Consider the following 27606-nt stretch of genomic DNA (forward strand, 5'->3'; position numbering starts at 1 on the left):
AAGCTAAGTCACTCTGAATGGCCTTCAGATGGTGATGATATATCTTCCAGACTATTTTTCAGATAAATTCTTTTTCTGTCATAATACGAAACCATATACTTATATTAATAAATTAAATATTAATATTAATAGATTAAAAAGTTACATAGACTGCAAAATAATTATCTTAAAATGGAAAAAAGCCATATATTTGGTTGCCAGGTAAACTAAACTCTAATTATGCCTCCAGCCTGCATACAAAATGAGGCAAAGAACCTGTGGGACAAGAATTATTCCTGCTTGTGAACAAATCTGTTTGCCTTCCAACGGCTCCTCCTACAGTACCTTCAGGTATACAGCAGACCCTAATCACAGGCTGGAGAAGAGGTGGATGGCGCTGTAGTCGGTTCCCCACTGCATGTGTGTGACTAGCCAGCTAACTAGCCAGCCAACTAGCCAGCCAACACAGTAATTTGCCAAGTAATAGGCTTAAAAACCAAGCAAGCAAGGAAGCAAACAAAATCCAAAACACCACACCCCCCTTCTGCAAACAAAACCCCCTCAATCCATCACCAAGAAATAGCTGAACTTTCAATGAAGGTACTAATTAGAGTCTTCCTTTGCTCTTATTTAATGAACAATATATGCATTTAAGGCCTTTTCAGCTTGTAATTTGAACAAGAGCCTTGATCTGCGGTATATCAGGTAAAAAAAGGCATCTGTAGATGCTTGATAATGTTTGTCAATATTGACAAATGAAAGTCAAGGAAGACAAAGGGCAATTTTATAAATTTTATAAATTAACAAAACATGAACAGACTTTCTAGAACAAAGGATAATTTCTATTCTGACATGAGTGTCACATAGGCTGTCAACAGTAGAAGGCTTAGTCATCTCATAAGAAATGAACCATGCTTACTTAGGCAAGAAAAGAGAAGATCAGTGAAGAGTTGCCTTCTTTGAGAATAGGAACGGGCATATATATTTGAAGTGATTAGCAATACCAATACAGTACCTGAAGACACAGTGTCATCCTCAGAAACCTCAGTGTCTTTAAAATCCAAAGTGAAGGACGAGAAGGCAAATTTATAGCTGTAAGCAGCCTTCTTGCCTAATACACATTTGATCAAATACCACAATGCTCTATTGAAAACCTAAAAGCAAAAAGAGGAAAAGCAAGGAATGATTAATTCTTAAAAGCTGATTTATATTTTTTCTCACTATTGTTTCAAAAACTGTTTAGCTCTTTTATTTTTTCATGTAAAAATTGTCTTTAACTTCCTCTTACAAATACAGTATTTGAAAAATCAGTCTCAACTGTAGGATTACAATGCCTCAAGCCAACAATCAAGAGAAAACCTGTTTCATGCCTGGCTTATTAAATATAGGACTGACTCTACAGCATAAGTTTTTATCACCCAAAAATATCTTAGTAGTTTATGATGGTCTCATACAAGAGGACAGAAGAACACATTATAACCACCATAATGAAAACCAGCATTCTAATTAGACTTTTCGGAACAGAGACCAACAATCGAATGGGCATCCTTACTGAATTAGGAGGTGGCATCATAAGGAAAAGTAGGAATATATTAAAGGGCGAGAGGGTAATCCTACTTATATGACCAAACTGATGGCTTGATTTTTATTCTTGACATATTGATACTCTTTAAAGAGCAGCAATCCAGTCTCTTTTTCTTTCTTCCAACAGATGGAAATTTCAGAGTGTGTTTTTCAGAGCTTGTTTCATAATTTGAATTGAAGAACACAGTAACAACTTGTTGGAAAAGATACAATTTTTTACTTTCATTGTCATTTTCATATTTTTCTGCTTTCTGGAAATGTTTTATGCGAAGTTATTGTGTTGGGTTTGTGTGGTGGGGTCTTGGTAGTGGGAGAGGGGGCTACAGAGGTGGCTCCTGTGAGAAGCTTCTCGAAGCTCCCCAAACACCAAGTCAGACCTGCCTTTGCCAAGCCAATTTGCAATGGTGGCTGTGCCTCTGTGATAATGTATTTAAGAAGGGAAACCTGAGAGGATGAGGAGGAGCTCTGAGAGAGATACCTGTGCAAACATCAAGGTCAGCTGGAAGAAAGGAGGAGGAGGTGGAGAAGCACGCCAGAGCACAGACTCCCCTGCAGCCCGTGGGGAGGGAGCAGGCTGTCCCCCTGCAGCCCATGGGGGTCCACGGTGGAGCAGATGCCGACATGCGGCCCGTGGAGGACCCCACACCTGAGCAGGTGGCTGCGCCCAAAGAAGGCTGGGACTCTGAGGGAAGCCTGCGCTGGAGCAGTCCGTTGCTGGGAGGACTGTGATCCATGGACGGGACCCATGCTGGAGCAGTTCATGAAGAGCTGCAGCCTTTGGGAAGGACCCATGTCAGAGAAAGTTTGTGGAAGACTGTCTCCCACAAGAGGGACCCCATGCTGGAGCAGGGGAAGAGTGTGAGGAGTCCTCCCCCTGAGGAGGAAGGAACAGCAGAAGCAACGGGTGATGAACTGACCACAATGCCCATTCCCCATCCCCCTGCGCTGCTCAGAGGGAGGAGGTAGAGAAATCAGGAGCAAAGCTGAGCCTGGAAAGAAGGGAGAGATGGGGGGAAGGTGTTTTTAAGATGTGGTTGTATTTCTCTGTCCTGCCCCAATCGGTAAATTAAGTGGTGGTGGTGGTGGTGGTCAAATTACATTGACATTCTTTTTCTTCCCCAATTGAATCTGTCTTTTGCTCACAACCATAACTGGTGAGTCATCCCTCCCTGACCTTGTTTCAGTCTCTGAGCCTAGAAGCTGTGTGATGCTCAGTTGCCCTCTGGGCTTAAACCACTACAGTCCTCTGTTGTGCCCAACATGGGGCATGAACACACAGTCACCTGCTCACTCCTTTCCACTCAGAAATGGGGAGGAGAAAATAAAACAAAAGGCTCACAACTCCCACTGCTCCTCTCAGATTCCCCTTCTTAAATACGTTCTTGCAGAGGCACAGTCACCATCTCTAACTGACTTGGCCTCGACCAGAGGTGGGTCCAACTTGGAGCCAGGGGAGCTTCAAGAAGTTTCTGACGGGGGAGACTGCTGTAGCCCCACCAGCAAAACCCTGCCACACAAACGCAAAACAGTTATTTATTTGAATATTAATAAACGCTTAGTTTAGTTTGAAAGATTTAAGACTGGTGAAAAAAGAATCTACTTTACGACATTATGTTCAGAATAATTTTTCACTGTTTGTATTAAAGATAATTTCCATATTTTGATTCCTGAATCACTGTCGGCTCAGTGCCTCTCATTTATCTAATTTCTGTTTTTTTATTCCTTTACAACTATTCATTGGTCTTCTTAGACAGGGAGAGACAGACGTAACTGTGTTCATGCCTACTGATATTTTTTTTAGGTCCCTAAGTTTTACACATACTTCATATGAGCATGTACATTTAGAATTTGTATTTTCCATTCCAGAGAGGTCAAACTGATTTTTTCTGTTGGAGATGGCGTGAGAATTACCTCTTTCATGAGTGGTGCACCTGGAATCATTCTTCCTGATTCTGTTGTTTTGCTGAATTTGAGCCTGGTGTGAAGCCCATGTATAAAAGTACTGGCTTAGGTGTTCTTTTTTAATATCAGCAATTATAAAAATATTAATCCCTTTCTTTTATTCAGTCTTCTAAAATACACAGACTAAACTGCATGAGCTTTCTCGTACTTCGATGAAAGTAATTGAATCTGGAATATATAAAGTACTGACTGTAGAAAAATCAAGTTCTAGCTGTATTATCAACATTTGCATATACATAAAAAATTGCAGACCTTTTACATAACTTTTTTCTTGCAATCTTTTTATAATGTTGCAGAGCTACAGTATAGAGACCTACAGAAAAGTGTAAGATTTTCATCACGAATCTAAAAACCCTTTAACTTATCAAACACAAAGCAGAAAAAATGAATAAGAATGTTGCAGTTTCAAAAACTAAAGAAAAACAACTCAAAAATACTGTGAGGATAAAACCCTCATTACTGTCTTCAGTGATATAAGCTGTAATAATGTTTTTCTGTGCCATCAACATTAGGCACAGAAATGAATCATTCTGGCTTTTCTGCATTTCAGGTAGTGTTTTTTAAACCCAGAATTAAGTCATAAAATAAAAAAAGCTGATGCTTTCTGCCCTAAAGTATGTTAAACTAAACTGACAAAATTAGAGACTAAAATTTAGAATGTGCTACTCTGTGCATATTAGAATTTGTTCATATTAAAAGAAGGTAATTATTGTACACAGTTGCAAGTTATGTCATTTGGGCTTACTCTTAATAATGAATGCCACATTTGGAGCACTCACAAAGTCCTTTTTAAACCCATAGTCATTGTTTTGAAGAGGATAAAGACAATGTTAAGCTGTTATCCAGCTTCTGTAGACTTTAGATACGTGCTTATCAAAATTGTTTATTCACCTTGAAGTGTTCTTCAACCATTCCAGTACCATGCAGGCCAGGAGGACAGTGAGCTAGTTCCAACTCCTTCAAGGCTTTAGAAAGTTCAGGCTTACTGCTGAAATTATTTACCACATTTCCAACTGCTTTCAGGATAGCTGTAGCCTGTTCTATAAACCGGTAGCTCTCCTGGAGAGAGAGAATAAAAACAACCATTGTTAGAAAGATTGCTTTAAGATTTTTTTTTGTTTTCTTTCTAGGCTGTGACACCATACAAGATTTTTTCTGTGATGAAGTACAAAAATTTTATTAATTCAAGCAATTGTTACTAATTTTAGAAACTGTAAAATCAATTAGGTATCTGGTATGCTAATGCATAAACAATTTTCACTGATTTTAGCTACTGAAATAAAAATAAGACTATAACAGGCACCAAAACATATCTCTTAAGTATTTTATTTTTCCTGTATCATTAGTAGAAGGATATTTAATCAAAATTAAGATGTATATAGAGACTTTCCACTGCATTGATAAGACTCTTATTAGCTGAGATGCTCAGCATCTAGTATAAAAGGATAGATGAGTATTTGTTTCCCGTTGAAAACAACATCTGAATACATGCTGCCTAAAGAATCATCAATCTTCATCAGGATTTCTGTGCAAGAATGTGGACACTTCCCTGCAGATGACACTATGGAGAGAAATTTCTGCCTTCAAAAAGTGCAGAGAAGACCCCAGGAATAAAATTCTGCTTTATTTTCTTGATGAATAGCTTTTCATCCACAACCTGAAGACAAGGCCACAAGACATTTTTACAGCCACAAGACGTTCTTAATGGCCCAACTTCTTACACTTAAACTTCTTTGCTATAAAAAATGTAATAAATTTGCACAAACTGCTTTAATGTCCTATTATTAGGACCCTGAATCTACATTGCTATGTAAATTTGCTGTTACACTCACCTTTTAAAATATTTTTGCACAACTGTCCTCTAGAGCTATACTCCCTCCCATCAGCGCCCATGACAAATATTTGGGGCTATTGCTTGCTAAAGAAATCTTGAAAATATGGATGACAGTGATATCTCTTTGGATTGTAGGCAACAAATAACAAAAGATATAGTAATTACTCCCCTGGGCCTCTTAGCTATGAAAAGTTGTTTGAATCAGTTGTTCATTTTAGGTATAAAAGCTGCTCTGGGACCCAGTGAATAATATGTGATTTCATGGGACAAAACAAACTTTACTGAGTGACAGTTTATTTTACTAGGCGGGTATTTTTGAATATTAATTAATATCTGTACATGTATTTTATCACATGCCTCAAAAAGACAGATTATATGCTACCTCTGACATATGTCTTTCAACAAGAGTATTTTTAACATTCCATTTTATGCTGCTGCTTTATGTAAACCACAATACTACCCAATACTTACTTATATATTTATATAATTGTTGCAATATCCATATCAGTGCCTGCTGCACTGTAAAACACATTTCTTTTATGCACTCATCCATTTCATACTGAAATTAGTATTATACTATTAATTATAATAACTCTAAATGAAGATTCAATAGTACTTCATTTTAAAACTAAATAGTAGTTTAGTTTCAGATAACAGTGTTCCATTATCACAATGCTTGACCAGTTCTGGTTACCTTTTCAAGACTTGGCATCACAGAATCCTCTTCTCCAAAGACACATGGCACCATGCTACACAGATGAATATGGTGCCCTATGGGAGAACTTACTGTGAAGAGCAATACGTGTCGCCTACGTTCAAGAAAAAAAATAATCCAAAATGCACATTTTTTTTTGTTTTTTTTTTTTAAATCACAGAAATTCTTAAGCTTTTCTTTCATATGTTTGTAAAAACGGAATCCTTTACTAGATGTCCTGGCTCTTCAAATCATGCATTTCTAACTCCTTACTTCTCAAGGACCTCCAAACATAGGTATTAGGGGAAATCAGAGAAGTCAGAATTTTATTTTTATTTGTTCAGGTTTTATTTTTATTTTCTTCAGCAAAATAGGTGGTTTCACTATTTCAGATGGGTACAAAACCTAAGTTTTTTAGTCAGGATTATAGCTAGCTACACTTAAAAATGTATCTGCTCTAGAAAGCTTAGAGAAGTCTGGACATGCATTACTTAGATCGTAATTTCCATGTTTGCCTTGACAAAACCAGGCAAAATAAATGCATAATTGTTTAGGCTAGATGAACACTAGAGAGTGACTATTTTATGGAGCATCTGTGGGCCAAACCACTCAACCATAACATCCTAGGGTGGCCAGCAGAAATTCAGTATGACTTATTGGGATACACTCAGCTTGTTCTTGTTTGCTTGATTGTATCTTATAATGGAATCAAATAATTAAAAAAGCCACTCCTAACTATAGTAATACAACGCAGGGAATTCATGCTCTTCTCTCCAGTCAACAATGTCCTGCAGTCCTGCTGAAATACTTGAGGAGTTTGCTGATACCAAATGGCGAAGCTTCATGGTCTTACATCATTGTCAGAATGGTATTTAGCTGGAGAAGTTCACCTAGGACACAGCTTCAAAGCGTTAACCAGAGATCTGGCAGTGAAGTAAGAAAGGAGAGTTACCCCCCCCCACACACACTCGCACTTTTTAAACTGCATCTTCTTGCGAGTGAAATTTGAAATGCACCCTGGCCACCAACAGGCAGAGGGAAGAAAGTGCCTTCCTGCGGTAGCAAGTCATTTCTCATTCAGAATGAAATGAAGAAGTGGTCAATAAGCCTATTTGTCTCCCACATCTGCTGTAAATGAACTCTTCCTGTAAGCCTGCTGGGTCTGCTTGGAGTGGGGAGAATCGAGAAGCTTATCAATTTGAGCTGCCTCTATCTCTGGTAGCTCTGAAATTTGCAGGGACAAAAATACATGGTTTTGGCTTTCCTGCAGGAAAGAGATATGCAACTTTTGGAAACTACACCAAGGAAATACATGTGGTGGCAGAACTAACCTATAAACACAATAATAACTTTTCCATTTTTAGTCTGAATCAAAGCAAAGAGAGGGCACTATTAGAGATCTTTGATTTAATGTCAATGTGCTAGTATTGTGCTATTTCTGTGCCAATTTATTTTAAAACTTACTTGTTTTTTAAAAAATACATTTTGTATTGAGATTAAGCTCAAAGAGTTTAACTGGTGATTTTCTATTTTTTGAAAAGTAGGTGGCCTCAATGAATTAGTCAGCAACTTTATGCTTATGGTAAGATACGAAGACGTCATCTTCCTTGTTCCACTGGAAGAATCTTCAGAAACTAACAAATATCAAAGGCTCTTGCCTTTTATCCATTTCTTTATTTAAACAGTCAATGCTCTACACTGAATATCTAGAGTTACAGGCAAAGAGAAATAAATTATATTAAGCACTATGTGAAGACATGCAAGGCTTTATGAATACCTCATAATTTTTCCTGCTATGTCTCATAAATCCTGTTTCAAGAAAAGCTATGAAACCTCCTAATTTATCATCATGCTTTTACAATTTCACTAAAATTCCTAATACTTTATTTTTTGTTGGTGTTCCAGGGAACATCTCAAAATCATTCTTAAAACTTTTAAGTAAGAATTTATATTCTAATTTATTTTTTAGCAAGTCAGTGTGATGTTTTCTTGATAGATGATCTTAAATAAGAGTAAAGAATTAAGAATATTTCTAAAGGGTTTGATAATTATTTTAAATTCATAGTAATTTTGCAGTCTTACCAAATCCTAGCTATCAACTAGTCTGATATTCCAAAAACTCATGTTTCAGAAAATAAACTCTTGGTTACTGTGTAAAGTAACCAAGATCATCTCAAGCCTTCAGACTAAATTGTGAATGTGAAATGCATCCTCATACATACCCAACAGGAAGATTTAATAGAGTAGCTTTGGTTGCAGTTGTATGCATCTTTAACAAAAGTTCTCCAGGAGTCACACATTTCCAAGAGAAATGTTCAACTGCCAGCACACCCTTTGAAATATTATAACATTCTTGTTTAGTATCTAGATTAAGAAAGAAAAAAAAAAAAAAAGTCAAACCTCACACAATTGTGGGGGGAATATCAGTAAAATTAAGACAAATATACTTATGGAGAATCTGTAGCTTCTTCACAGTCATTCAAGTCTTCCTTTAGGCTTTGACAACTCGGAGAAAAGAGTCAGTCATTTAAAATGCATAGGTGGTACAGAATATGGCTTATTTGTACTATTTACTAGAAAGCAATGGTTAAAAGAATGTGTTAGGAGGATGTGTAAATCAGACATCTTCCAAGTCACTTAAGGTTGCTCTAAAACTCCATGAAAATCTATTCTGTCCACATGCAAAGGAAACAATAAGCCATACAAAGCTTATATTTATATTACAGTTACATTATTTTAATGAGATGGTCAGTTTGGTTTTTTTAAGCTTTCTTTTGGTTCTATCTACTCAAAATGCACTAAAATTATGTCCATATCCAATGTTTAAATGTCTGATTAACTTAAGCTGACTCTCATAACATGCATTAGCTTTTCTGAATGCCATTTATGATTTTCATAAAATACAAGTGATTTTTATTTAAATGATACAAGTTGTTGGATCTTCAAATAAGCCAGCTGTAAATATACTTAAAACCTTACTGTACAACAGTTTAAAAATCACTTAAAAAAAATATTTTGGTCATATTGTTGATTTTACTGCATTTTGATCAGCTAAGGTATAAAGTAGCTTGTAAGAATGGAATTTGCAGAAAAAGAAACCCTAAGAAACCCAAGAAAATCCATACCAGAAATACACTGATGAAAAGCTTGCAGGCAGGAAACCATAATAAGCAGTAAATTAAGGGATCCTTTCAAGAAAATATTCAAATATGAAAATAAATCAATATGAAATAACAAGAAAGTATTGGTTGAATATTAGTGTATTTCCTAATATCAGTTTGACTATTTAATGCTAAACTCTCAAACTGGCTAAGATACACCACAAACACAACAGCACAGACATATTCAAGAACGGGAAAACACAACACTAACGTGCACTTTTCTGCATTTGCCTTACCTCCCCTATCATCCCAGCGTACTAATGCAGAAAAGCTAACCAGGATTTCAACAGGCATCAGACTGTCCACAAGTAAATAATAGAAGACTCGGTCATCAGCAGACTGCACAGAAAAACAGACATTTGTTCATCTCTCATTTTCATTGAATGCCGTCCACCTGGTCTTATACATAGCATGACTAGGACTTCATATACTGTGACCCTAGATATGGTATGGGAGGTAAGTAATTAACTGTCACTACTTCTGCCAAGTTTCAGAATGTCATTTAATCCCAGAGCCTCATGCTGCATGTATAAACCATAATGTTCAAAGATAAAAGGAAACAGAAAAGTTTTTTGAATAAGAATATATCTACTTTTATACGATATTCTTCATATCCACCTTAATTTAGTAGTTCTGCCTGCCAAACATCTAATGGAAGACCAAAAATTCTTTGTGCTGCAACTTTCTGATTCTAATCAATTACAGTAAGTTTGAAAGAAATAACACTCTTGTAATTTATAACATAATTGATTCTGCTTCATGTTTTTTTCTATGAAAATATATGGAGGCAGCATTTTTCATTCTCAACTTTAATACATAATTCCTATGCCAATATTAGAAATTATAGAATGATTCTACTGCTCCTAGAAATTCTTCAAAATCTAAAGGTGAATGAACTTCTTTGCTTTGGAACTGGTTTAATACATGTCTTCCTACATTCTCCAGAGTCATATCAATACATTTTTTGTCTCTGATCCTGTAATGCCACTACTATTAACTTCATAGCACAATATAGAAGTGTCTTTTACGAATCTGATATAGAATTTACCTAATAGTGTAAACACCTCATCTGTATCAACTAAAAAACCAGAATGTTTTTACAGCAAGGGGTTAGTTTTTTGGCACAACAGTACACAGTCTTGATGTCAATTATGGCTTGTGAAAATACATGGTGCAGTGACTGGGAAAACTTCTTGTGATGTGATTACAAATAGAGAGAGGTGTGAAATTGCAGGTATACTACAATTATGAAGCATAAGCCATGTAGTTAACCTTCTCAGTACAATATTTTACATGAAGTTCACACCTGGAGTTTACATTTCAGTACTCTAAAATTACACTTCAGCTACAGTGTAAAACTAGAGCTGGAATGGGATATTCAAGCATGTTGAATAACCTTCTGATAATATGAACTAATGCCAGGTTTAAAGAAATACTGTAATTTCCGTGTAACTAAGGGGTACTTTTAATCCCTGCAACAGAATCTCATAAATTGCTAAAGGACTTAGCATGTAAAGAGATACTGGAGGACTGCACTATACAGACTCTTGATTTGGCTTTTAGGTGACAGGTGAAGATGAAGAACTGAAGGGCAGATTCTGCAGCTCAATCATCATTAAATTTAATTTAGTCTCTAAATTGTTATAAGGAAGATTTAAATCAAGATAAGGACGGGATGGAGATCTGGTTTACTGTAATACATATACTCTCACTACCAACTTTTATGATTTACATACACTTGTTTTTATTATTGTGCAATAGCATTCTATAACATTTTCTTCTTGTCTTAAAACACTGTGAAACACTTCTGGATACTTGCTAGCAAACATTATCTTTGCATTGACTAAAGTAATCTTAATGCATTATTTTTTCAGCAATAGGAGTTCTATATGATCTACTGATATTATTTAGGATATAGGTATTATCTAATTATATAACATTTTGACAAATACAAAAAGAAGGACATAAAAACTCAACATGGTCATATACCTTAAAATCTGTCTTCTGATAGTTATAAGTGTATGTATGTGGCTTGTGGAAAACATACAGGTTCCTAGGGAGAAAATAAAATAAAAATATATGTAGGAAAATAATCTTAGTATAAATTATATATATAAAATAAATATCTATTTCATAGCATAAGATACTAATTTTACTTTCATGAATAAGACTCCCAGCTATTTATCAAGAATGGTTCAACATTTTTAGTTTCATAAAAGGTGAATACAATTCATCTCCAGAGAAAGCAGCTGACATCAATTTCTATCGTTGCTGCACTTCTACAGTTTTCCATTGGAAGTCAGGGCACTAATTTGTTCAATTTGAATCTATAAATGGTAATAAGCTAAAATTACTCTAAAATTTCCATGCCTACCTGAAAATTACTGTAATAAAGTTATCTATAAAGTATCACTGTAAGGAAGAACAATTTTTTATAGTTTATTAATGTGCTTTTTCAATTCTGTGGTTGTTTGCACACCTTCAGAAAGCTACTTAGTTCCTGACAATTTTTTCTGACTTTGATTTAACCAAAGGGAACATAAAAGACTTTGGCTTTATTTGAGAATGGTATCAGATGTGACGTCCAATGTTTTATATAAAACAAATGTTTTGGTTACTCAGAAACTTCACAGGGATCCTGATCCATTGCTGACATTTCAATTCCTACAGTGACTAAAATTTTCCTGATTTCTGAAAGTTGGTATGAACTCTGAACATTCACCTTCTTTTCACTGTATCTGAGATATAGGCACGTCAGACAAGAAAATGCTTCCAACAGAACTGACTGGTAAAATGAAAATCTTAGGTGCCTAATTTCTTCTGAGTGATAAATTCTTCTAAGGTCAATCAAGATGCTTTGTTAACAGTTACATTATTAGTTCACTGCAAAAATTAGCAAACGCTCACCCATTTAGGGACAGGAATAAAAAACTGACAAATGCTCTATACCTTAATATCACAGTGGTCTACAAAAGGTCAACAGTACCTTGGGCTAACAAGTTAAAAAGTTAATATTTTACATTCTCTCTGTATGACACTGTGGGCAAGACTTTGAAAGGAAAGGAAATTACTTTGCTTGTAATGTTTTTTCTGAAGACCCTATCTTCCTGGACCCAAGGCTCCCCAAAAGTAGTCTCGCAAACTTTAACATGGTCTAAACTGATCTTTTATTCCTAAAGTTCTTGTAGTGCTGCTGCTGTAAAAGTTATACATTATCCCTCAGAGAGAGAGGAGACTTTAATATCTGCTCAAGAAAACACTCATTTATGAAAATAAAAGCTTCACAAAGAAATCTCAGTTACAAATTCAAATGAAGAAAACCTGGGTGAATTATCTGATAAAATTACTCCCCTCAACAATATCAGATTCTCTAAAGGATCTATATTGTACGAGGCTTCTTAAGTCTGAAAGACAGAAACTAAAGATATTATGCTACAATTACACTAGCTTTTTTATGTTTGCAGAGGTATTAATGCCTTGGAATTATATTGAAAAGGGGGTGAAAGAAAGCACCTAGTTGACCAAGCTGAGCTATGCTGATGGCAACAGAAGACTTCCACATTTTTTTTTTTCCTTAGAATTGTGTTGTTCAGTTGCAGACTGTGTCTGCCCAGTGGCTGACAGGTCGGGCATGTGAGCACCCTAATGGCTGCACACTTCTACCAACTTCCACCCACATTACAGTCTGACACGTGTTTTGCAAAGCTGGTGGTTGTGTTCTCTGCTGTACTCTGGAGGACATACCAAAGACACAGCATGGAGCTGCACCTACAGACTCACTGTCAACAGGGGCACGAAGTCTGACCTGAAGGGGAGCCTTGGGACCACTCTGAAAGGTAGGACAGTTATACAAAGACCTGTTGAGAAGATACACTTTTTATATAGTCATGTTTTGCATTTTACCATTGTTATACTGTAAATTTTATGGAATAAACCACAAAACCTCTGTTTCTTACTGGAAACAAACACAGAAGTCTTCAAAGCTAATCCAGGTTTCCCTGGAAACAGAAGTCCTTTCCAACTCGATTTCTTCCTTTGATTTATCCCCTGTCTGGATGTTCATATCAGTATCAGCTGTTTCTGACATTTGTTTTGCATCAAAATTGATATTCTCATGTAATTCGTCTGTAGAGTTAAGAAGACACACAGCCAAGACAGTGACAATATGCACATTAAAGTAGTATTATTCTTATATTGAAAAATTATCCTAAAATTACCAGCATATTTTCAATACATCTCAGAGTTTAAAAATAAAAAGTAACCCACTAACCTAAAAAGCTCAAAAGGTGATGAAACAACTCTGAACAGATATTCGTTGTTTACATCTGCAACTGCTCAAGTATTCTGCCTCAGTATACTATTACATACTGAACTGTGCACTAGAACCCTTAACACCAGCATGTTAGGTAAACATACATAGGAATTCTGCAAACCTAAAGTTATCTATATAAAGAAAAATGAAACTTTGTCCAAAGCTCCTATTCAGTGAAAAGCTGATGAGGCAGTATCATAAAATTTTTACAACCCACAGAAAATAAAAAATACACAGAACTGTAGAGGACACAAAGACCTATCCTTGCCTCTAGTACTTATATAATATGCTCTGTGATGCTATGCACACAAATCAGTTTAACTACTTGTAAACAAAAATAGATTTGAACTACATGACATGAATTTTCTTGTAGGAAAGATCAGAACTACTGTCAGATTCATACCAAAATATAAACACAGAAATGTCATGTAGATGCATTTTGCAATAATTTAATAACTTTTAAAATTGTAATGTCACTTTCTCTGCTTTTACTCTGTAAGATTCATATAAATAGTTATTAAATATGTTTAATCTGGCCCAAATATAAGTTTTGAGGATAGCTCAGAACAGCTGAGAATAAAACAGAACATCTCAAACACGAACAGCTATTAATTCAGAATGTTTGCTGAGAAAAAAGATGAGATATCCAAACAGGTAAGGTATAACAAATGAGAAAGCTAATTTAAATGTGCTTTTTAATATTTCATGATCAGCAAGACACATAGTGATGTGCTAGATAACTAATGAGTTTATAAGATGTAGGTGGCTCAAAATTAGTCTACAACTGTTTTTCAGGAATTGAAAGGAATGTAATGTAAGGAAATGCACCAAAGATCTTTTTTTCTTCCTTACACTATGGAACAACTACCTGAAAGCTATAAAATTTAAGCTTTTTCTTAGATTTAAGTTAATGTGGGTTTTAGCCTCCAGTGAAATAACCACAGTGCTTGGCTTACAAATGTGCATATCACAGAGAGGATGATGAAGGGGTCACCAGAGCAGAACTATCCTGTGGCTCACTGTTGCTCCTTTTTGTTCATTCTGAACATGAGTACTAGAGTAATACTTATCAAATACACAAGGCTATGATATGAGTATATAATAAACACCACAGAGAGCTTCAGAAAAGGGAACAACATATTTGGATTCAAGAATTTTGTGCTACTTAGAACTCAAGAAACAAAGATTAATGTTACAATCAAGCCCAAGAGTAAAAAAGTAACTTGATGAATAAGGTGAGAAGACACATTTTAAAACAGTTTAGCATCAAACACTGTTTTTGTTAAGTGCTCATCATTTTTCAAGCACTGGCTGTTTACTGAGATTCTTAAATGGAAATCAAGCTCCTGATCAAACTGACTACAGTTTTGGGTGCTAACATTTATTCAGTATCTGGATGCTTTGTATCTGGCTCTTTTATAGACATGAGCTAGCTCTTTAGAACATGGTAATAAGCACATTAAAATGTTTGCTAGCCAAGTAAATGAAAAGCGCAAGAAAATACTACCTTGTAAAGAAAGTGTTCAAAATGGTTCAAAATTGAAATGAGTCCCCATCTCAATTTTCAGTGAGAAGAGATAGACAGGCTGGCTTATTGAAATAGAGGTACAAAACCAGAAGTGTCCCATTTACAGCAGAAATTGCAAGAACTTAACAAACCAAATGTGAAGATTGTAGGTAGTTTCCATAACAGAGCACAGTGATAATAGCAGAGGAAATACCCAATCCACAAAATGGTACTTAAGATATCTTTAAATGTAAGTTTTCTACCATGACTCTGAAGATTAGCAAATGTTTTAAAGAAATGGAAAGTGATCTAACCAACTACTGATTATTTAGTTCAATGCCAATAAACCGAATTTCAAATGCAGGCAAATAGATAGATAAATTAAAAGGTAAAATAACTTTTATCTAGGTAGAACATGTCGGCCTATTTTAGGGTTTGGTTAGATTTTTTTTTTTGGGGGGGGGGAAGGGAGAGATATTTTTGATGAAGAAAAAGATCGCGCAAAGAAACGGAAGTATCATACATGCTTTGCCTTAAACAGAGTTGCATTTTCATTACGAAAGAGTGCTACATAATGCTGCAAAGCTGAAGGCAACCAAGCCATCAACTTCAGGTCCACTTTAACAGAATGTCAAATTCCAGCTAATTTTAAGGAAAACATATATAGTTCACATGATCAAAGATTTTCCACCTTACTGACTAATACTTCAATATATCCTGTATACACTGTAATGTCATACTTAATTCCAGCATGCTTATTTGAAATTTCACTTTCTGTTTTTGTCATTTTCAGCCTACATTTTAGTTTATGTCTCTGGACAAATACTGGAACATCAAGATTTCTGTGAGATAACAGACAATCATGGTTGTGGTTTGAACTCAGCCAGAAGCAATTGCCGCATGGCCAGCTGTTTACTTCCCCCGCCCTGCCTCAGTGAAACGGGAGGGACAAAAGAAGAAATCTGTGGGTTGAACAAAAAAAAAAGTAAAAATAACAAAACCAACAGTAACAGTAGTAAGTCCAAAATGGGTAAAATGCAGCAGTGGCTCACCAAGTGGTGACTAGTATGGAACTCATCCCCAGCCGCGATCCGACCACACCAGAAAATCCTGCCACACTGAAATGCTGAGCCTTGGACAATAGGCCCAAGCCAGAGTTGACTTATAGATGAATCCTGTATATTTTATAACTAATAGCCATTGTGCTAATAGGTATTATACTAAGTTATAACAAACCACCTCTTCTGATGTAAAAGGTGGAAGTATTGAAGCCTGAGCAACAGGCCCCAAGCCAAAGCTGCTAACTTAGTATGTAGTCACTAACGAAATATGTATGCTCATTAATGAAAGATGTAGCTTAGATATCATATACTCATTACTGGTAATGGATGTAATGAAAACATGTCTATCCTGAATGTATCTTTCTTCTTCTCCGTGTAGGGGTAAGTTAACAAAGCCGTGAAGCCAGCGGTCCAGCCTTGGGACAGATGTATGGCCTTGTTTTACAAAGAACATAAATAAATAAGATCAGGAGGGAAACTCCCTTAGCTTCTCCCTTGAGCCCTGGCCAAGGTCTGGAGGAATCTCATGAGAGAGTGAAACCAGATGTTCCATTCAAAACAAAGGTGCCAGCTATTCTGCCTTGATGATTTTTGGGTATATAAGGCTGGACTCGCTCACAGCAACTTTGGAAGCCTCACCTACGGGTGGACACACCACACAGGATTTCCCACTTGCTGGGACAGGCTCTCCAAACCCTCGCTGTGACCAGGGCTGCCCAGCCACTGCGGGTCTGGGTGATGGTAACGTATGCAAGTGGTGATGGATCTTTTCTTAATCACTATTCTCTCTCTCAGGTAGTAATGATTTGATACATTACCCTGTATTTTCCTATTTGTTTAAGTGTACTGTTCTGTCTTTTCTTACTGTATGTATTCTGTATTATTCTGTTACAATATTTAGTTATTTTAAGTAAAATATGTCTGCTCTTTTCACTCTGGTGTCTGAGTTTAATTGCTATCCCTAATCAGCAAAACACACACTGACCTGGAAACTGAAAACGCGCATGAGAGCATGTGTCTGCCTACATACTGAGCATGACATTACATGACATGGAATGCTCCAATGATCGATCGGGACCCGGGCCTCTAGCTGTGCTCCCTCACAGCCCAAGGAAAGTTACCTCTATCCTAGTCAAAACCAGGACAGTCTCCACACCTTTTTCCATACCATTTACATTATGCTCAGGTTCCAAACACATTCTAAGGAATCACACCCCCCTCCCCCCCTTTTTTCCCAGGTCTCACAGGTATCATTCCCTCAGTCTATGGGCCATTCTTCCACAATGTCTGCCGAGTTCATTTAGTCCATAACTTTGGGGTCCATCTGTCATGACAGTCTATAAGGCTGGAGGAATGAGGTGCAGTTGGCTTAGTTGGTGGAGCCGGAGGCTTTGGATGTGGAAGGAGGATTTTGCAAAGCACCAATTGCAATAACAGGGTTAACTGACAGTTTGATTCATTGGCTATTTTAACCCAAAATCAAATCTCCTTGAGGCACACATCAGCCTTCTCCGTCCTCCTGTATTACCCAGCAAGTGCACCCAGGTCCTTGGGCAAAAGTAATCCCATGCATGGGTTTACTTTTACCCAACGCAGGAGTAACCCAGAGAGTCTTCCCCAACATATTCCTAATGCACACTATGGGGGCTTTATCCCCATCCATGGTATGTAGGAGGCTTGACTGAGCAGTGCCAGCTTGCTTGGCAGATCCTCTGGTATTGACTAACCAGGTGGCTTTTGCTAAATGCACGTCCCAGTGTTTGAAAGTTCCACCACCCACTGCTCTCAGTGTAGTTTTCAGCAATCCATTGTATCGCTCAATTTTCCCAGAGGCTGGTGCATGGTAGGGAATGTGATGTATCCACTCAATACCATGTTCTTTGGCCCAGGCATCTATGAGGTTGTTTCAGAAATGTGTCCCCTTATCTGACTCAATCCTTTCTGGCATGCCATGACACCATAAGACTTTCTCCTCAAGGCCTAAAATGGTTGTCCAGGCAGTGGCATGGGACACAGCATAAGTTTCCAACCAACCAGTGGCTGCTTCCACCATTGTAAGCACATAGTGTTTGCAATGTCGAGTTTGTGGGACCAATGCATCTGCCAGGCCTCCCCATATTTATATTTTGGCCATTGTCCTCCATACCAAATGGGCTTTAACCATTTGGCTTGCTCGATCATAGCACATGTCTCACATTCATGGATTACCTGTGCAATAACATCCATCGTTAAATCCACCCCTCGGTCACCAGCCCATCTATATGTTGCATCTCTTCCCTGATGGCCTGAGGAGTCATGGGCACAGCGAGCCATAAATTGTTCACCCTTATGTTGCCAGTCCAGATCTACTTGAGCCACCTTGATCTTGGCAGCCTGATTCGCCTCTTGGTTGTTCCGATGTTCTTCAGTGGCCCGGCTCTTGGGTACATGAGCGTCTACATGGTGTACTTTCACAACCAGATTCTCTACTCGAGAAGCAATATCTTGCCATAATTCAGCAGCCCAGACGGGTTTGCCTCTGCGCTGCCAGTTGCTCCATTTCCACTGCTGTAACCACTCCCACAGCGCATTTGCCACCATCCATGAGTCAGTAGAGAGGTAGAGCACTGGCCACTTTTTTCACTCAGTGATATCCAAAGCCAGCTGAATGGCTTTCACCTCTGCGAACTGACTTGATTCACCTTCTCCTTCAGCATCTTCAGCAACCTGTTGTGTGGGGCTCCACACAGCTGCTTTCCACCACATTTCCCCACAATGAGACAGGACCCATCGGTAAACAGGGCATATCGCTTCTCATTATGCAGTAGTTCATTATATGATGGGGTCTCTTCAGCACATGCTACCTCTTCCTCTGGCACCATTTCAAAATCTTTGCCTTCTGGCCAATTTGTGGTCACTTCCAATATTCCTGGATGGCTGGGGCTCCCTATTCGAGCCTGTTGTGTGATTAATGTGACCCATTTACTCTACATGGCATCGGCTGCGTGGTGTGTAGAGGTGACACTGCCTTTGAACACCCAGCCCAGCACTGGCAGTCGGGGTGCCAGGAGGAGCTGTACTTCAGTCCCAATCACCTCTGAAGCAGCTCAGACCCCTTCATATGCTGCCAGTATCTCCTTTTCAGTTGGAGTGTAGCGGTCCTCTGATCCTCTGTATTCCCGACTCCAAAACGCCAGGGGTTGACCCCAAGTCTCCCCTGGTGCTCTCTACCAGAGACTTCAGGTAGGGCCATTCTTCCTGGCTGCAGTATAGAGCACATTTTTAACATTTTGTCCTGTACGAACTGGCCCAAGAGCTACTGCATGAACTATTTCCTGCTTAATTTGCTCAAAAGCTTGACATTGCTCTAGGCCCCATATAAAATAATTCTTTTTCCGGGTCACTTTATAGAGAGGGCTGACAATCTGACTGTAATTTGGAATGTGCAGTCTCCAGAAGCCCACAACACCCAAGAAAGCTTGCTCTTCCTTTCTGTCAGTCGGTGGGGACAGAGCTGTTATTTCATTAATCACCTCCATTGGAATCTAATGACGTCCATCTTGCCATTTTACTCCTAAAAACTGAATCTCTTGTGCAGGTCCCTTGACCTTACCACGCTTTATGGCAAAACTGGCTCTCAGAAGGGTTTGGATTATTTTCTCCCTTTCTCAAAAAACTTCTGCTGTATTACCCCATACAATGATGTCAAAGTACTGTATGTGTTCCAGGGCTTCCCCCTGCTCCAGTGCAGTCTGGATCAGTCCATGGCAAATGATGGGGCTGTGTTTCCACCCCTGAGGCAGTCGATTCCAGGTGTAGTGGACACCCTTCCAGGTAAAAGCAAATTGTGGCCTGCATTCTGCTGCCAGAGGGATGGAGAAAATGCGTTGGCAATATCAATCGTGGCATACCACTTGGCCACCTTCGACTCTAGTTCATACTGAAGTTCTAGCACGTCTGGCACAGCAGCACTCAGTGGTGGTGTGACTTCATTCAGGCCACGATAGTCTACTGTTAATCTCCACTCTTCATTAGACTTTTGCACTGGCCATATAGGCCTGTTAAAGGGGGAGCACGTCTTGCTGATGACTGCTTGGCTCTCTAGTTGACGAATCAGTTTATGGATAGGGATTACAGTGTCTCAACTGGTGCGGTATTGCCGTCGGTGCACTGCTGTAGTGGCAGTTGGCCCCTGTTGTTCTTTGACCCTGAGCAATCCCACAACAGAAGGATCCTCTGAGAGACCAGGCAACACAGACAGCTTAAATCCTTCTGTCTCCTGGGCAGGTATACCGAAAGCCCACCAATACCCTTTTGGGCCCTTAAAATACCCTCTCCTGAGATAATCTATACCAAGACTATATAGAGTGTCTGGGCCAGTCATAATGGAGTGGTTTTCCTACTCTTTTCCACTTAGGCTCACCTTGGCCTCCAATACAGTCAACTGCTGAGACCTCCCTCTCACTCCTGAAATACAAATGGGTTCTGTGCCTTTAAAATTTTATGGCATTAAGGTGCACTGAGCACCAGTGTCCACTAAAGCCTTATATTGTTGGGGGTCAGACATGCCAGGCCATTGAATCCATAAGGGCCAATAAACTCAACTGTCCCTGTCCTCCACGTGACTGGAGGCAGGGGTCCTTCAATGTTGGTCATAATACTCGCTAATGACAAATGGGTTAGTGGTATGCATGGATTTCAGTCTATTCTTGATCATTTACTTCTTGTGAATATAAGTTAGAAGTTCTTCTCATAGGATCAGGAGCAAAGTCCACCTTTCTGCTCTGTTTGGGCATTTGATTACTGTAAACTGGAGCAGCATTTCTCCTAAAGAACCCTGTTTTGTACTTGTTCTTCCTTCCAATTCACATACCTGCTCTTCTAGGAGGTAGGAAGGTTTTCCATCCCATTTCTTCATGTCTTCTCCACAGTCACACAGGCAACGACACAGCTTCCCCTGTGGTGTGTACTGTTTCTCTCGAGTAGAGAAACAACTTCTCCTAATAGCTGAGATTCTAGTCCGTGCAGGTGGGGATTAGGACATGTTCTCTTTAAGTTGCTGGAATTCTTGAGGTAATTTCTCCACAGCCGTGATGAGGGAGGAAGAGAGACTTTCTTCATATTGTTGTAGTTGGCAAGCCAGTTCATCCACTGTTGGTCCCTCTTCATCTCTCCAGTCCATTAATGCTAATGCATTGGCATATGATGATGGTGTGCTCCGTACAAATTTCCACCACATGGGCTGGGTGCATCAGACTTCATCTGGATCTCTGGGTAGCTGTGCATTATCTAGGTCATAGTAAACCATCTCCCGCACAGCTAGCTCCCTCAAGTACTGAATACCTCTGTCCATAGTGGTCCAATTACTTGGGCAACATACAAAATCTTCCTTGAAGGGATACCTCTCCCTCAACACTTGACAGAAGTTGCCTCCAGAGACTGAGATTTTGTGTCTTCTTTCCAATGGCTTTGTCAATGGCCCCCTTCCCTAGATAGGGTTCCCAGCTGTCTGGCCTCCTTGCTCTCTAGTTCCATGCTGCTGGCCCTGCTATCCCAGCACCAGAGCAGTCAGGTAACGAGTTGCTCACTTGGATGGCAGCTGAAATCTTTTTGCATGTCTCACAACTCACTCAGGGATAAGGATCAGGTGACTATCACTGGCTCTGCCTCCTCCTCCTCCTCTTCTCGTGATGGGCCTTGTTCATCATCACCCTGTACACCAGGAAGGGATTTTCTTGTGTATTTCTTCTTATGTATGGGAGCAACTGACACCGTCATGGTTGGTTCTCTGGTTCAGCTCCAGCGCCTGTCCTTGGGCTTGTAGTGCCCTTCTCTTCCTCTTGAGGGTGCTGAACAGTGTTTAACAGCACTCAGTAAGGGTGGGCTATGCCCCAGCATGTTGCAGTGAGCTGTGCTGCTCTGGAATTACCCGGGTGACAACATACTTTCTCCAAATATTTTACTAGTTCTTCAGGATTCTGCAGCTATGCAGGAGTGAAGTTCCAATACACTGGAGGTGCCCACTGTTCTAGGTACTTGCCCATGCTACTCCACACCCCCAGCCACTCATAATTCTCCAACCTTGGGGGTAGATTTCCAAGGGATACTCTTAAATAGTTGCTTAACCCTGAACAAAAACTGAACCACATGCAGGACCACAGCAGCTCCTAGCAGTAGGACGACCACGTTAATATCAACAATCCAAAGGTATCTGAAATTTCTGAATTCCTCAAACACAATTGTAAAGAGCCACAGGGCCGAAGACAACACCCCATCACACATAAGCATCACATAGAACAGCAAAAACAAAATCTTAACCAAAGTCTCAGGGACTGTGAGCAACAGCATGGCAAATACATATTGCAAATGAGGTGGTAAAAATCTTAAGGAGCCAAGTGATCAACATTATTACCCATTCTGTCATTAGCTCAAACCTCGTGCCCCACGTTGGGCGCCAAAAACTGTTGTGGTTTGAACTCAGCAGGTAGCAAATTGCCACGTGGTCAGTTGTCTACCTCCCCACCTCCTGCCCCAGTGAAATCAGAGAGGGACAAAAGAAGAAATTTGTAGGTTGAATAAAAAAAAATTAGTAATAGTAACAAAAGCAACAGTAACAATAGTAAGTCCAAAACGGGCAAAATGCAGCAGTGGCTCACTGAGCAGCGACTGGTACGGAGCCCACCCCCAGAAGTGATCCAACCACACGAGAGAAACCTGTCACGCAGACCTGGAAACAAAAAACATGTGAGAGCATGTGTCTGCCTATATACTGAGCATGGCATCACATGGTATGGAATGCTCCCGGCCCTCTAGCTGTGCTCCCTCGCAAACCAAGAAAGTTAACTCTATCCCAGCCAAAACCAGGACACATGGGAATATTGTGATACTGCAACCAACTTACATCAGATCTAGTATCTGCACCAAAAAAAAATATTGGAAATCATAGAAAAGCACTTCATCTAGAGATTATAACTGCTTTATTGTAACAACAACATAGGCAGAATAAGTTTAAAAGTAAGAATTTTCACAAATTAAGTGTAATTGTATGGTTTAGGACAAATTTTTTGTTCTGGGAGATTTGGAAATCTATGATTTCCTACTCTGAGGACACTCTAGAGAAAAGACAGTGATGCACTATATTTTTACAAAAACATTTAATTGCACTTGGTGAACCTATACAGCACAAAATTTCAGTGAACTTTAGCAGCCTAAGTAGTTCAGTTAGAATATTTTAAACTTTTTTTTTTTTTTCAAGCAAACATAAAAGGACAGAGATTAATAAACCAAGAGGTTGAACTATTGAAAAGCAATTATTTATCCAGGAAAGGATTTGTTTATATGTGAGTTTACTTGTAAAAAAATCACTATTCTCAATAGGAACGTTTCCAATGTGCTTCAAGTGAGCAGAAAGAACTTTCCTGACATCAGACTATTCATATATTTAACTATCTAATGACCTGCAACCAAACTCTGAAGAAACAGTTATTGGATTCTCATTCACATACTTTGCAAAATTTGAGCAATTTTTAGCTATGTTTAAAAGTATATTTAACCCCCCATACTCATAAATAAAACATGTTTTAAAAGATTTCTCTGTTTCCCTCAGTTTTGATTCATGATTCATGCTCTCAGATATTTTGTGGAGTTGAAAGACTCATAATGAATAGTTTTGAAGTAATATAAAGTAACAGTCATAACCTACAGTGCACAGCAGAATGCAAAGCACTAAACGAAGTTATATTACAAATGCTCCTTTCCCAATGTTTTTTTTTTTAAGAATGATTTTTTGAAGATGTAATTAATGAAACCATTAAAATGAATTGTATTTTTTAAAGAAAAGCAATCATACCTGTACCATCTAATAGGAGCACAGAGCTCCAGTCTTTGAATCCTGTAATGATTTGTAATATTTTCAATGTAACGTTGGAATAAATGGATTTTGCATAGAGAAATGACAACACATGGCCAGAGGATGGAAACATGTCCACTTAATTATTTTCCTTGGTTGTGCTATGGGAGCTTTTCTTAATGGCAGGTTTAAAGAGTCATCTACTGCAAACTACTGTATTTCTATTAGGTTTTGGCATTGAGCTTGTGAGAGGATAACTGAAGAATGTATTTCCAGCTCATTAACTTGCAGCATTTTGATACAGTGAGATTCTTTTGGTTTGGTTCTTTTTTTACTGAGATGTTATTAATAAAAATAAGAATTAATAAGAAAAAAACATTCAAACAGTTGAAATCATTATCAGTTCTTAAAAGTATAACCTTAAAATTATATCTTTTGCCTTTACTGAACATATATTTACTAAACTTGTTTAAAAACTGCTCATTAGTATAGGCTTTGGAGAAACATGATTTATATTTGCTTCAATATATTTAAAAATCATAAATGTATTCTCACTCTTCATTATACTTTTGGTATGATCCAAGTTTTTTGTTGGTATTTTTTTACCTCTCTTTATAATCTTATCTTGTATTACCCTAATTAGGGGTTACTAGAGATGCTTGATAGGTTGCACATTTTTCCAGAGTGAAGATGATGTTAAAAACTCAAATTATCTAAACATCTTGGGTAAAATTACTGGGTTTAATTACTGTAGAAGTTAGGAAGTTGTGCATATGCTTTGATGGAGAAAATATTTATTGTATTTCTCAATTATTGGAAGAGGGTATCATAGACATTTACAGAGAACAAAATGAAAATTTAAAAAAGTTTTCAAAAATGGCATTCTGTACTTTATCCCCCATGCGAATCAACCTTCAGAAATGCTTAAAAAGATTGCACAGGCTTCTATATGGACTGAAGAATTGAAAACCAAAACAAAGGCAAGTGTCACACATATGAATCCTGGTGTAAATAAAGCATGAATTGTATTCACACGTTTCATATGTTGTTCTGCTCTGAGATTCACTTTCAGAACTCCGGTAAAAGGGAAGGTGTTTCCTAGCAGTCAGTTTTAGGAGAGGTTCATTGTGTACCAAGCAAATCTGGTTACTACTTTTAAAAAGAAGGCTCTTACTAACTTCTCCTGACAAAACCCTTAAAACATTCACTTAAGCAAAGAAGTACTCATTTTAAAAAATGACTGTTTTAATACTTTTCAAATACTAATTTCAAACACATTCAAAAAGGAACATTTATTAAAATAGTTGTCCTTTTTTCTTGCCTTTTATTTCAGAAAAAAAATCTGTTATAATTCAGTGATAAGAAAAAGAGCTCAGTACCAAATACAGTATATTTTACTTGAAAGTAACTTATGAGAAGTGTTATTTTTTCAAAATATTCTGTATATTAGGTATTTTTTAATACCAGTCTGAAGATTCTACTCTATGTGATTACACATGCTATAACAGTTCTTTGAAATCTTTCCCCATAAAACCAACATCCATAAATAAGACCGTTGGTATTTGTACATGAGGATTAACATTGAAACCAAACAATATGGGAATGGCAGAAGCCAGAATATAAACTTCAAAAACACTTACCTTTACTGCGTCTCTCTGCATTTTGCTGCCAAAAGAGGGTGGTCTCCTATATGGTGGAAACAAACAAACAAACAAACAAACAAACCCAGTGGTGATTATAATCTTGCATTACTTCATTAAAGAAAATACTTGGGTTTGGGGCAGTCCCTCCTGAGCTGGAGAAACAGACTAGTAAATTATTATTATTATAGTGTTTTTTTTTTTTTTAAGAAAAATAGAAACAGTGAAATTCACCATTTTACCTACATATACATCACCAATAGACAGACTGATGTTATTCTAGAGAAGTACATGAGATTGGGAGTCTGGGAGCTGTTCTATATGCCTACTCCTCTGCTATTAAAAAAAATGTTCTTAGGTATTACCCTTCTTTGAAAATAAAGTAAGTTCTATTCTAAGAACTAATTAGTCCTATTCTAGAAACAATTTTGTTCTTTTCTATTCTAAGTTTCCATTCTTGGAAAGTAGAGAGGTCCTTTTCCAAGAAGCATTTCTTGATGTGTAAGTGTAAACAACTGTCATTGGCAACAGCACACCTGATTGCTAGAGCATCTTTTTTTTTCTATCAGCTGCATATATAAAAAGTAGTCTGCTCTTTTTTAATGTTTTTGGCAAACAACTTTACCCTGTTCAATCCCATTTCCAAGCTAGAGCTGCTGAACTAACATGAATGCAATATCGACTTTCATTTAAAGTTGAAATCAAGTTAGCCAGCCTTTCAGAAAGTCCACTCATTAAATTTGCAAAGACAGAGTCCTTGTCTTTGAGAGATTAAAATCTTTGATACTGTTAAAAATGTGTGCCTAGTCATCCTTCCTTCTCACTGCCCTCTCACCTGCAATATGACATATTCTGCATAACTCACTTGCACTTTTTTTTTTTTTTTTAAACAAGGGAGGGTGAGAGCTGGAGGGAGATTCCACAGTTTCCAGCTTTCCAGCTTATGTCCTGTTTGGATGTAGTACTATTAATGGGTTAACTGGACTACCTTTACCTTTGCAAAGATAAATATTAAAGCCTAAAAGGGCTATTGCAAACAAATTTGCAAGCTTGTTTTCATCCCAGGTCTCCCTTTAACAAGATTTGTCATCCTTTACCCACCCAAAGTCCTCAGGTATGCTCATCTTTACATGTGTCAAAGGTGCTAATGCTGAAACTGATAGCATTGAGCTGGGCAACATCTGGACACATACAGTGATTTTCTATTCTGCATTTCAAAGAGGAGTTGTGGGAGCTTTACTGACTTGGAGATGCTTTTATGCTTTCTCAATACAATATAGAAACATTTGTTAAGGGGCAAACTGATATAATTTAGAGAGTTTGAGTAAGTCAGACTGGATGACAGGTCATAATGGTACCTAAAGCTTGCACAAGGTCACTGTGCTATAACTTCAGGTCTGCCTCAACCCTCCTATTACAGACTACCCCACATACGCAATATAAAGGGATCTGTGAATGCTTCCTTACAGGAAAGCCTTATGGATTTCTTCTTTAATTCCTAGCTGCAGTAAAAGTATTCCTGCAGTATTTTAGAGCATCTCCACAGGCCCAGAATAGGCTCAGAAATCTCATCTCTGTCAAAATTTTAGGTTTTTGATCTTCTCTGAAACAGCTAAAGGAAAGAGTTGAGAAAATAAACTACATATTTAAGAGTCTCTGTCTCAAAATAGTAAGTACCAAATAATTTAATATTTATAAATTAACTGCAGTATTGTTTATTGAGAAATCTTGAAAGTCCCATTTTTGCACAGAACAAACCCTAAGTTCTATTTCAATTCCATTGTTTCTTAAAGAATCTTCATGAGTCAAAGTTAGGGACAGATCTAATATAAACAGCAATAAAGAGAAAAATACAGACATTGCTAAAATCGTTAACAGTTGGTTGAACAATTTGGTAGTTGAAATACATTCCAACTTACGTGTCCCTTTTTAGATTAATTTCTTGCTCTTCTGGAGCAAATGAGCTAAAAAGTAGAGAACAGGATTTTTCAATTGCCCATGTACTTCAGCTCCTCTTTCCAGACTTCTGTACATACAACTTTGC

At 37.9% G+C, this 27606-nt stretch overlaps 1 protein-coding gene across 1 annotated transcript in view; it reads right to left on the reverse strand.

The window, feature by feature from the left end:
- The window catches only part of ADGB (androglobin), a 129945-nt gene that overhangs the window by 47035 nt on the left and 55304 nt on the right, over positions 1–27606 (reverse strand). Inside the window, exons 14-21 of the mRNA XM_074899302.1 lie at positions 25563–25608; positions 13171–13339; positions 11204–11267; positions 9451–9553; positions 8276–8417; positions 6054–6168; positions 4417–4584; positions 995–1133 (exon numbers count right to left, since the gene is read on the reverse strand). Of these exons, the coding sequence (XP_074755403.1) occupies positions 995–1133; positions 4417–4584; positions 6054–6168; positions 8276–8417; positions 9451–9553; positions 11204–11267; positions 13171–13339; positions 25563–25608 (946 nt within the window). The remainder of the gene's footprint in view (positions 1–994; positions 1134–4416; positions 4585–6053; positions 6169–8275; positions 8418–9450; positions 9554–11203; positions 11268–13170; positions 13340–25562; positions 25609–27606) is intronic.

This window comes from Athene noctua, chromosome 1 (assembly GCF_965140245.1).
Source record: "Athene noctua chromosome 1, bAthNoc1.hap1.1, whole genome shotgun sequence".
NCBI lineage: Eukaryota > Metazoa > Chordata > Aves > Strigiformes > Strigidae > Athene > Athene noctua.